This window comes from Uloborus diversus, chromosome 6 (genome assembly GCF_026930045.1).
Source record: "Uloborus diversus isolate 005 chromosome 6, Udiv.v.3.1, whole genome shotgun sequence".
Lineage (NCBI taxonomy): Eukaryota > Metazoa > Arthropoda > Arachnida > Araneae > Uloboridae > Uloborus > Uloborus diversus.
In genome coordinates this window covers 834,581-847,143 of record NC_072736.1, presented here as the reverse complement: position 1 = coordinate 847,143, position 12,563 = coordinate 834,581, and the positions used below count along the sequence as shown (strand labels likewise).

The window sequence follows — 12,563 nt, the reverse complement described above, 5'->3', positions numbered from 1 at the left end:
CATTTTTTGCATATTTGCAATTTTTTGCAAATATTTGTGCTTTCTGACGTTGGATTACTGATTTTTTGAACAGTCTTTTATTTTTCAACCGGTGTGCTCACTGGCCGCCTCGAGCGGAAAGCGGGTAACGCTTCGGTTAGTAACTGGTTAGTCACCGGTCTACCGATTGAGGCCGTCGAACGCAACCATAGACTGCTACGGTTAGGTCGACCAGTTATGGTATGCGAACGCAACCATGTCTGAGCTATTTACCTGCAACCGTCATAAAATGAAAACAGTTTCTGGTTTGTTAGGTTGTTTACTTTACAACGCATAATATTGGAAATATTTTGTAACTGATAAAATGCCACGACAGAGAATATTGTTGACAGAGGACTGAATCTGCCGTAACTTAACATAGTCATCAATACATGTAAGTCTTAGTTTTGTATTTATCTTTCCCTTCTACCCTCCAGATATCTAAATTAACTTTAATGTGCGGGTCCCTCGTAAAGTCGTGCTTGTCGGGGGACAACAAAAAAGTCCGATATTTGAAAAGACAGCGCGATCAGGATCCTGTTCAAGGGTGGTTGTTTTTGGGTTCAACCCCCCTCCAACATTTTCGATATTATACTGAAAAAAGTTTTTCAGTTATTCATCATGGTCTTGACGAAACTTGTTTCGGAGAGGGTTTTACCAAACACAGTGTCGTGAAGTCGATAGTATCAATCAAAATGGGTTTCATTCGTACATTTTATTGCTTTTTATTTTAATAGATTATTTAAATGAGGGGGTCCACATACAGTCGCAAATAGACCTCGCAAAATTCTCAGAAGTTTTAAGAAATTTCAATGTTTTTAATTGAGAGAATTCTGTTGGGGCCTTTTACGAAATGATTGTACAAATTTGAGCAGTGCCTGATCGTCGATTTTTTTCGTCGCCGGCAAAGATTTGAAACTGTTGCAATTATCCATCTTCTTTCAAGTTTCTACATCACGTTTTATTTATTTATTTTATTTTATTTTTTGAAAGAAATTAATTAGTGAAATTTCTTTTAAAAAGAAATCTTTGAATTGAAAATATTCAATAGTTACAGCTTATTGATCAGCTAACTTTACTCCTCCCACCCCCGTCCTACTTTTTTTATTTTTTCTCTTTTTTCCTAGTTCATCTAAAAATAAGAAAATATTCAAAATGCTGTTCTTCCAAACTCCCCCCCCCCCCCACACCCCGAAAGTATTATGGAGCAGCTGAAATTTCAAATCTTCAATTTCACGATATGTCCAACTGAAAGTCCTCAAATACTCGGTAGCATCGAAAATCGCTTAAAATGGTGTTTTTGGAGCTTGAATTTCAAAAATTACTGAGCCTAATATAAAAAATATGCGTTTTTAAGGCTTGAGTTTCAGAAAATATTTGGGTAAGGGTCTTCATACCGCCTTTCTTTTATATCATAAGTAATTAGCTTTTTTAACAACACTAACAAAAAGTTTAAGTGGAATGGCTCCTGAATACAGAATATATTGCTTAAGTTTTTAGGACCATAATTTTCAAAATTTTTCCAAGAAAGAGCTCCAGGACCTCCATCCTTAAAAGTTTGTCTAAAACTCTATCTTTGAAACTTCAATTTTGAGAACTTGCAGGGGGAAGGAGGAATTGATTTCGACTTGTTAAAGAAAAAAAAACAGTCGGGACAGCCTCTGGCCCTAAGTCAAAAAATATGGCCTATAATTGCATTTTTAAAGCTTTACTTTCTAGAAATTTCCGCTAAGACCCCCCCCCCCCCCATACCTTTTCCCCTTAACATCAGCTAAGAAAGCCTAAAATGACGTTTTTAAACTACAAATTTCAAATTTTTCTGGATGAGAGCCCTGGACCCCCCTTTCTATCAGGTCATTTTTCCTTTCACTGTGCCTTCTCCTCCCACTACCAAAAAATTTTTTAATTGTGCTACTAGTCATGAAATTTTTTTATAATAGCAATTAAGAAGTTAATTGGTCATTCTAAGTGCCAATACTTAGTACAAAAATTAGTTCTATGAATTCAATTATTTGTCTGAGAATATTTTATGATTAAAAGGGCCTCGCAAAACTGCATCGCAGATGTCTACTTTTGCTCTTGTGGCGCCACTGTCCACTTATAGCTATTTTTTTGATTTCATTTACATCATTTCTCAATTATTTCATTTCTGATCTTGTTTACTGCCAGATGATTGTATTATGTCTGGCAAATTATCTGGCATACTGACTTAATGTAGCATGTTAACCAGATATCTGTTTGCATTCCAATATTTTCTTGTTTTGAAAATTTGATGAGTAATCTTCATGAACATTTGAAGAACGTCTCAAGTATTTTGATTGATATTTTGTAATTCCAACTGAACAAGGGGCTGTGTGGATCAGCTGTGCGGGCCATATGTGGCCAATGGACTGTAAATTGGGTGCGACTGTCTGAAAACAATCCACTCTACATATGATGCATTCCAAATATGCTTGACTTATCATATTTTTTCAAGAGATCCATTCCACTGACTACTTCTAAAAATATCCGTTCTACAAACGAAATGTTATGTCAAGGGTGTTCCCTATGATCCATATATGCGGAATGCTCTCAAACATTTTTTTGACAGATAATGTGTACCCTCAAGCTTCAAAATTTTCATTTATAATTCAGATTCTATCTTTTTTAAATTTTCCTGAAGCAAAAATATATTTATGCAATATGCTAGACAGCCCCGTTATCATATCCTGAGATCCCAGGATGTGACAACTGGGCTATCTGGTATATTGTATGTAGTTCTGCCTTAGCCCAGGCTTATGGGTGGTACGATACCAACGTCAAGGATACAGAACAACGGGCCGGGTAGATCAGCTCCGGGTAGTCACATACATTGCAGATCAAAAATTTTCTTATCAAAAATTTACAAACATCCCATAACAATTGCAAAAGATGAGTGAAGAAAAAGCGTTAATGCCCAACAAAGAACTTCAGAAAAAATGATTAGTGACTTCCAACAGAGCACCTGTTTTTAAAAAAATAAACAGTACGTTCATTCAAGTTTTCTTATGCACGTTGGTCATATATATTGAAATATCATGTAATTTTTTATACATACTTGTGCTTGGCTCTAGAATGAAGTATTTTTTTATCTATGGAACCTAGCTCTTATTTTAACAAGACTATTCAGTTCTTAAGTGTACAATGCTTTCGTGCTGCCCCCCCCCTCTGTTCCGCATTAAACAAGGGACCACTGTAAGGAATTTCACTCTGCATACAATGCATTCTAACAGGGATACCCCCCTAAGAGCAAGGGTGCAATCCCCCCCTAAATATCACAAAGCCCCCCCCCAAAAAAAAGCAAAGGAAATATACTCCTCAAAACACCCCTCCCCCTCCTGAAAAATTTGCCATGACCCTTCCCTAGCATTTTAAAGTAATAGGTATGCTCTCTGTAGTTTCCCCCCCCCCCCCCAAGAGATCTATTCCGCTGTCAAAAAGAAATTGTGTATGTTAGTGCTTATATGATGCAGTATTTGATCAATAGCAGAGATAATTAATTTTCAGTTTTCTGTATTTTATAAAATTTGTCTATTTTTTGAAAATTCTATTGGTTTTTGAAAGTTTCGTAAAGCTTTCCAGTAAAAGATTGAACGGAGACGTCTAAAAATATTTGCTCCTCCAGTGAAATGTTATGAGTTCCACTCTGCATGTAATTCTCAAGGTATTCACATTGTCTATGACGTACAGTGAAAACGTGTCAACTTAAGTGGATGTCAACTTACTGAGGTTCTATTACCATTATTTTAATTCCTAAAGAGTTTCTATATCACCTATTTACTAAGGTTAACATTCACATTACGAAAATAAATTCCAGTAAATAAATCTTCTTTTTGTTTTCTTTATTTGAAAAGTACATAATAAAGTAGCTAAAATATTATTTGAATACCTTGGGAGCAATAAATCCATCATTTTTGAAATGAGGTGAAAAAAGCTTCTTGTCTGTCAGGTCTGTTAAAAATGTCCTGCTCTCAACATGTGAGCAGCATGTGCAAAATATGTCATGGCAGGGTTCGTACGCTCCTTCAAAACTCCTCCAATACTCCTTCATTTAAGATTTTTTTTTGAAGGGCCCTTTAAACTCCTTTATTTTGGTTTTAACTCCTTCAAAACTCCTTCATTTTTAGTTCAAGACTCGCCCAATCCAAAGTTGCGGGTGTGACATTTACACTAACTAAATTAGTCATCAGCAAAAATATTTCAGAGTATAGGTTTCAATTTTTATATTTTTCAATAAAGATCACTTGCAGGTACATTGATGCCAATTTGCAAGTTGATTGATATGTTATTTATTTTTAAAAAAATTAATTTCTACCCGTTGCGGGTGTGACATAAAAAGGACATGCATTTTCACCTTGCGATCAAAACATTCAAAACTCTGTGAATCATATCAACTGATCGAACTGTTTTTTTTTTTATGTTAGACAGTAATACTTAACTAATTATTGTATACAGAAATTTAGATACTCACTCAATTAGTTTCACTGTAAAAAATATTCAAAGTTGCCGTTGCGGGTGTGACACCCCGTTGCGGGTGTGACTTGTGTGGCCAATAAAATAACAACATACACAAATAGTTATCAATCAGACATTTTATGATTAGCACAGTAATAAATAAGAGAAATTGCAAATAACTAAGGAATTTTTTTTTACATAAATCTCATTTCCAATCTAGAATTGATGATTTCAGGGGGTGTTAGTTTTCTCATTACAATGTTCTGTTTCTTCCATGATATGTCTGACTGATTGGGCCAGATGTATACATGTTCTGAAGGTTTTTTTTCCAAGTATTCTACTTGTATGTCTTCTCCATCTATTTGCTTGATTTGACCTTTTTTTTTTTTTTTTTTTTTTTTTTTTTTTTTTTTTTTTGAGGTAGAAAACAAAACTAATTCTTCAAAATCTCCAATAGCATTTATATTACCAAGGGAGATCGTTTCCGACTGAGGCAGCAATGAAACTATCTTCAGTGCACTTTCTGCAGTTAGTGCCTGCCACTTGAATTGTACCCATATCGATTGGTACAACATGGTGTACCGATTGTAAGTTTGGTATAGCTTTGTACAAGACAGCAGCGTGCGTGAAGCATTTTTGCAACATCTTTTGTGATGTCGCTCTCCGCAGAATAAAGTACTCTGATTTTTTTAAGAGCCTTTTCTGCTCAAATGGCAAAATCCGATGCAGAATTGACTTGCTCAACGCTGTAATGGCAAGTGACACCATTTTTTATTTGTAACCGCACCAACACCATCCACAGATCCTTATCTATGAGTCCTTGCAAAGTATGACCATACAACTTTAATGTTGTAGTCTTTATGGTTGTATGACATTAACAGAAGATTGTACCTGTCTATGGATTGCATTACCAAAGGTTTGAGCATCGACTCTGCTTCTACAGCTGGAGATGGTGTGGCCCCTTTTGTCGAAGATTTCTTTCTCTCTCTACACTTTCTCTGCCTCTCATTCTGGTTTTGCCTCTACATTTTCTTTTCTTTCATGGCCACAGATGTAATTTTTTAAAGTAGTTTCTTTGTAATTTCTATTCTTGCTTTGTTTCTTTCCCTTTCTTTTAGAAAATATTCCGATTATTTAGCCGAGTTTTCTTTCATCTTTTTACGTTGATTTCGGAATCTTTCAGTGCTGTTCATTCTTCTGCAAAAAAAAAAAAAATGTGTAAAGTGAATAAATATAGCACTACAAGTCCCAAAATATATTGTTGAACATGTTTTTTTTTTTTTTGAAGTTCTTTGAATTTTTTAACCCCAATTGAAATTAAAAACATTAAGTTTTGATTCATTTAAAACTTTAACTGACAGAATTTTATACAAAGTTTTTTTTAATAAATATTTTAATAAAAGTTTCATTACTATTTTTATTATTTCTTTATATTTATTTTGAATTTGAAGTAAAAAATAATCTGTCCCTAATATTACATTATTTGTTTTAAAAAGTAAAGGGGGAAAAAGTCAAATGCCGAAAGCAAAATTATACATTTTTATACATATTAAAAAAGATAAAATATTGTTTTGGTTTTTTAAAGTTTAATTTAAAAAAAAAAAAACAAATCTTACCCTATTGAATAGTTGCCTTAATTATAAATCAAGAAATACAAAAATGTTTCTTAGGAGAACCAATAATATAGAATACCAAGCTAAATAAATCAACTGCACATGCTCTAAAGATACTAATTTTGAATTAACTGGTGTCTAGACAAATAAGTCAAAGGCCAAAGGTTAGGTCAAAGGTTAAAACATTAGTGCTGTCATCTGCATGCATTCCAGAATCACATTTGTGTTTAATTTAAAAAGATGTTGCGGGTGTGACTTTAACTAAATGTCACACCCGCAACACCAACATGTCACACCCGCAACGCTTAATAACTCCAATTAAAACATTAATTAATTTTTTTTCTGTTTGTTATTCAAAGTACTTTAGTAAACTATTTTAGAATACAAAGTTTCAAAACTTTTAGGCAAATAAATTTTTCTGTGGAAATATAAATGCATTTTTTTGTTGCGGGTGTGACACAATAATTAAGAATAATTAAATATGCTTACCTTTTGTAGTGAAGATTAGTAGACATTTCTCTTCAGGAAAAAACTGTTGCTAATGAATGTCAGATTATGTGTGAAACTTTATAGATTTCTAGAATTATTTGTTCAGCTGTAATAGACCATGCAACATAAGCAGTTTTGGTGCAGTCTAGTTCGCACTGATATAGTTCCACTTTAGTAATTAAAATAAGAATGTTAATGACATAAATGAAATTTTTTTTCAATAAAATATGAAATAGTATACTTTTAACAGTGTGTATGCAAAATTTCAACCATATTGAATGAAATTTGAATTTTCATCCTCATGTCCACTTTTTTTTGGATTGGGCGAGACTACATAATCTTCCTCTATGACAGTAACTTAAAATACTTCGATTGGCAACTAACTTCGTCACAAAGGCAATTTTAATGTAGTTATTTCGTGCATTTATTTTTTTCGATTTACAAATTGATCGTAGTTAATTCATAAAAGTTGAAGGTGAAAATTTATTAGAAGACTAATACATTTCATAAGTGAAGTAAAACATGGTTTAAATGGTGTTTGGCTATTTTTTCATGATTACTGATTTTCCCTCCACCACTCTCAGCAGCAAAAGTCAGGTTGTCTAATTATTATTTAAATATTTAAAAATACATAAGTATATGTACTATTCTAAGTGATTGTTAAAAAAAACAATTGTTTAGTTAATCACAGTTATGATATTGTAAAAAAAGTCATCCAGAAGTGATATCATGCCTTGAGGAGGAGACGGGCTCATGAAATTGTGACAAGGAGAAGAGAGAGGAGACACCACACAGTTATTGTAACAATGTTTGTAAAAATTATGACATGTGACAAGAGGAGGAGTTAGGTGAAGCATGATAGTTTGTGATAAAGGAGGCAGATGGCAGATGGTCAAATATGTTGAAAAAAAGTGTGACATCATTTAATGACAATCTATTAATACTCCTTCAAAATCTCATTTTACTCCTTCAAAACTCCTCCAAAACTCCTTCACTTTATTTCTGAAATTGAGTACGAACCCTGCATGGTGCCTTCTTTTTCTAGAGGACTCCCCTCAGGTACATTTATCTTACCCTTTCCTAGCCTTTTAGAATTGTACTAACAGCACAGAGTGTGGTATCTGACTCCGCTGGATAAAGGATGGAATTCTCTGAAAGAGCTTTCAAGTAAAAGATTGATTGATGAAGAAACCACAGTGTAAAATTATGAAAAAAGGTCAATATGGAAAAATGTTGGTAGCAAAATTGGACTAGAATGGCAATTGGATTTCGACTCGTAAGGTTTTCCGCAAATGTGTGTCGAGTTAGAAAGTTGTGGTCCCGGACATGTAGACGACTGTTAATTTCGAGCCCTGTAACTATATCCAATTTACTGCACATGTTGACCTGTTTCATCTTCATGCTTTTGTGGACATTAATATGAAATCAAAAGCAGCGGACTGTTTTGTACAGAAAAGTGAAATAAGATGAGCAGAGATTGGATGTTCTTGAAAATTATGTTACAGAAATAGCTTGTCTTGATACTGGATAGTAATTTTATTTTGCACACTTAACCTTTTTTTTCCCATCAAAATAGTTTCTTTGGGCATTGAAATTGAGTGTTATCTACCTTATGTTGTTACGTTTTGGTGTGCACTAATTGTTTTCATTTATTTTCAGTCATAGCCTGTACTGCATGACACCAGATTTAAAGAAGCATGGTGTTTTGATCTCTGCATCAGTCATGCCTTTCATGTGCACATTGATGCAACGAATTGCTTCAAAGTGAATGGAAAATGAAATGCAAGTACGATTTTCCTAAGTTATTAAGTTCAAGACTGAAAGGGCAGAGATGTATGGCTCTACAAGCCTAATTTCTGCCACCAGTTCAAGCCACCAGTGATAGTTAAATCATGGATTTCGATTCTATTCAAATTTCTCGAAGAACATCACTTTTCGCAGAGAAAGATCTGTTCATTTTTATATTGACAGAAACTTGCCAAGTAAGCTCACTTTTATCATAAGTGTTTAACCAATGTACATATAAAGAAAGATGGTATTTGGATGCTGTTAACAAGTGTGCTGTTAACAACTGTCATAAGTGTTTAACCAATGTACATATAAAAGAAGATGCTATTCGAATGCTGTTAACAAGTGTACTGTTAACAACTGTCATAAGTGTTTGTTTAACCAATGTACATATAAAAGAAGATGCTATTTGGATGTTGTTAACAAGTTTGTTTATTTGATGGACCGCATCCTTCAGTAGTTGAGGAAAGTAACAACCAGAAGTCTTTTTTTTTCAGTTCTCTTCCCGCTCTCAGCTTTTGGACATGTGACCAAAAACATTGCTAGTGAACTGGCATCTAATATTTCAGAACTTAGTGCTGCTAATCAAAAGGCAGCCACCAGACTGTCTAAGACTGGACTTGACTTTTTATTGATCTCACAATCATTCAACCAATTTATGAATTGTCCTCAGTGGTATGGAATGATAATATCTCTACTTGTTGCAGTCTTTGTTTTTTACCACTTTGCTTAGGGATGTTGGCGTGTACTCATGTACAATTACGTTGCTGCAAGTATTTTTGAGGGGAAAATAAGAGGCAGTGCAAGTGGGTTAAAAATTCAAATCTGACAGTAAATTTGAATTTCAATAGTTTTGAAGTAAAAAAAGGTTAGCAGCAAGGCAATGTCATTTTCTTTTGTAGATTGAAAAGGAGGCCTTTGAAAAAGTTTGAACTATGTATCTAAAGGTCTATATATACATTAGGTTTAATAGAAAGCTTTTATCATAAGTCAACTTTTTATACCCTAGCCTCAAAATATTAGCTTTGCTAATTTTGTAACCATCTTCATAGTTGTTTCGTTGATAAAGCAGAGTATGCTAATCAACACACACAGACAAAGGTAAGCATTCTTATGACAAACTCTAACACAAAAACGGTCACTAGCTTGTGAACTGTTTTGATTAAAATTTCCTATCACAGCAAGTATATAAATTCGTATTGAAGAAAGGCTCTGCAGTATGAATTGAAAATTGAATCCAATATGAACTGGAGAATCATACTCTCATTTGTGGTTTTTATTGAAGGCATTACGGTTCTGTCGATTGCCGCGAAAACATCAAAGAATCCATCTCTGCAAGAATCAGCAGTTAGGTGATTCTTTTACGAACCCCGTCACAACTCAGCAATGGCGTATTGTTCCAGCATCCATGGTGATGTCAAACAGCATGTGTGTGAATACTGCTCTAAGAGTTTTCCTGATGCCTTACAGCTGAAAAGACACAACAGAGTCCACACCGGCGAAAAGCCTTACGTGTGTGCATCTTGTTCAAAGGGTTTCTCTCAAGCTGCAAATTTAAGAAAACACATAAGAGTGCACACCGGCGAAAAGCCATACTCCTGCGGGTATTGCCTATCAACATTTACGCAAGCTTCACACTTACAGAAACACATAAAAGTTCACACCGGCGAAAAGCCTTTTTCTTGCAATTACTGTCTAAAAGCATTCTCTCAAGCTTCGTACGTTAAGAAACACATGAGAGTCCACACTGGAGAAGAAAAAACATATTCATGCGGCTACTGCCCAAAAGCGTTTTACGATTTGTACCAACTAAACGCACATAATAAAGTGCATACCGGCAGAAAAGGTGCTGGTCGCTCGGAGACAGTATCCAGCTCTGAGTCGCATACGAGTACGTCCCCGGGCGATACGTTTTTGTGCGAGCATTGCTCCAAGGAATTCAAAACAGCTTCACGTTTGAAGAGACATATCAACCTCAATCATGGTTTGAAGCCGTATGCCTGTGAATTCTGTTCAAAGTCTTTTTCTTTCACTTCCATCCTGGAGAGACACAGGAGAAGTCACACCGGGGAGAAGCCGTACGCTTGCGTCATGTGTCCGATGACATTTACGGAAGCGTCGACTTTGAAAAGACACATAAGGACCCACACTGGCGAAAAGCCTCACTCGTGCGACTACTGCATGAAAGAGTTCACTCGCAGGTCGGAAATGGAAAGACACATGAGAAACTCTTGTTCCGTGATATCTCATACCTCAGCTAACAAATCATAGCCCTTGGGCACTGTTGGGTTTTGGACTGTCCAAAACTGGTTTAGGACAGGACAGGTGGTTTTTACTGTCCAAAAGTGTTCAAAACTGTCTTAAATTGTCCAAAACTATGATAAAGTTAAAGGTGTGTAATCAAGTCGTATTGACTGCAATATTCGAAATGCATAAGTATAGACATAACCAAGGTTTAATTAATGAGTTTTTTTATAATATTTTTTTCTAAAACGTTATTTAAAAAAATATTTACTTAAAAAAATTGGCAGTAACTGCTACATAAAAACTTCCTTATCCAACCTATACTAAGTGTTCCTTTATGCAACAGTTGGTAGAGTTATAAAAGGAAATTCTCAACACTACCAAGACAACTAATTTCAGTTCCATTTATAATTGAAAGGAATGTTATCAAATGTGCAATATTTAGATGAGAAAACAAAGCTTAAATTTTTAAATGATTTTTGCAAATAAGTTTTACGTGAAGTTTTAACGAAAATTATTTTTTAAATCATAGATTAAAGAACAAGAAATTGATGATTAAACACTTATATTGTAAAACTTGTGTTATTCTTTTTTTTTTTAGTTCATATTTTTTAATACATTCTGAAACGACAAAAAAATTGTAACATATTGCATTTAAGTCAATTATTGCACTGTATTTTGAACACTTTCGTTTGCACACATGCATAAATGCCGAAAAATTTGGTTTATGTAGGAAAAAACAACAACTCCTGCATACAAATTGAAATTTTAAATGAAGAATTTTAATTTCTACATAATTAGATTAAAATCAGCTGCATAAGTAAACTGCATATATATTTACACTTGGATGTTCACATTGAATAAATATATTTAATAGTCAAAAAAAAATTTTTTTGAGACATTTTTTCTGTTTTCGATATTTTTTCACAAAAATATAGTTTTTCAAGAAATAGTTTTGGACACTTTCAGACGCAAGGGCTTTGAACAGGATGATAAAAAAACTTGCCAACCCTGCTTTAATTTGCACACATGCATAAACATAGGGAAATTTGGTTGTTATTATCAAAAAGAAAAAAAAAACTAATGTGAAGAAGATAAATAAAACCTTTGTGCTGAACAATAAAGTAAGACAAAACAACGTAAGTAGAAGCACAAATTTGAAAATTACAGCAGACACGTGTTTCGGTGTTACAGGGAACACCTTTTTCAATGCAAAAAATAATGAGCTTATGGATGAAATGAAATCATGAAAACTTAAATTTTTATATGTTTTTCTCTTTCTGATGGGGTTGCATTATAGCAGTGGCGCACACAAGGGAGGGGTCCGGACCCCTCCCATAAGTCTTGCTTTTCCCCTCGATTGATGATGATTCTTTGTATTTTGTGCGTAGAACATCCGACAAAAGAGCTTTTGTCGGATGTCTTTTCATCCATAAGCTCATTATTTTTTGCATTGAAAAAGGCGTTCCCTGTAACGCCGAAACATGTGTCTGCTGTAATTTTCAAATTTGTGCTTCTACTTACGTTGTTTTGTCTTACTTTAATGTGAAGAAATTGAAATTTTGATCAAGAATTCAACTTCTATGTAACCTAGATTCAAATCAGCTGCATAAATAAGTTCAATGTTCTCCACTGAATAAATGTTCAATATAAAAAATTACTTGGATACATTTTATTCTGTTTTTATGCTTAATCACATAATGTGATTTTTCTTAAAATATAGTTTTGGACACAAGGGTTTTAGACAGGACGGTAAAAACCAGGGTTTTTAAAATAATTTTTATAGTATGAATGTCTGCTACAGCAGTCATATAGTGAAGCAGTTATTATGTGAAGACAATGACTGGGTTCATTGATTTTAATCATCTTGATTGAAATCTGGTGATTGTTTTTTTTTTTTTTTAAATCATTTTTACATGTTTTTCAAATCGATTTTGC

At 34.0% G+C, this 12,563-nt stretch overlaps 1 protein-coding gene across 1 annotated transcript; it reads left to right on the top strand.

The window, feature by feature from the left end:
- The first annotated feature begins 277 nt into the window (after positions 1 to 277).
- LOC129224421 (zinc finger protein 271-like) lies at positions 278 to 12,266 on the top strand. The gene is made up of 2 exons (XM_054858868.1): positions 278 to 412; positions 8,253 to 12,266. The coding sequence occupies exon 2, from the start codon at positions 9,768 to 9,770 to the stop codon at positions 10,650 to 10,652; it is 885 nt and encodes a 294-aa protein (XP_054714843.1). The 5' UTR covers positions 278 to 412; positions 8,253 to 9,767; the 3' UTR covers positions 10,653 to 12,266.
- The last annotated feature ends 297 nt before the right edge of the window (positions 12,267 to 12,563 follow it).

Excerpts from the sequence above, each read along its gene's own strand:
- LOC129224421 (XM_054858868.1), top strand. The coding sequence starts at position 9,768 with ATGGCGTATTGTTCCAGCATCCATGGTGATGTCAAACAGCATGTGTGT.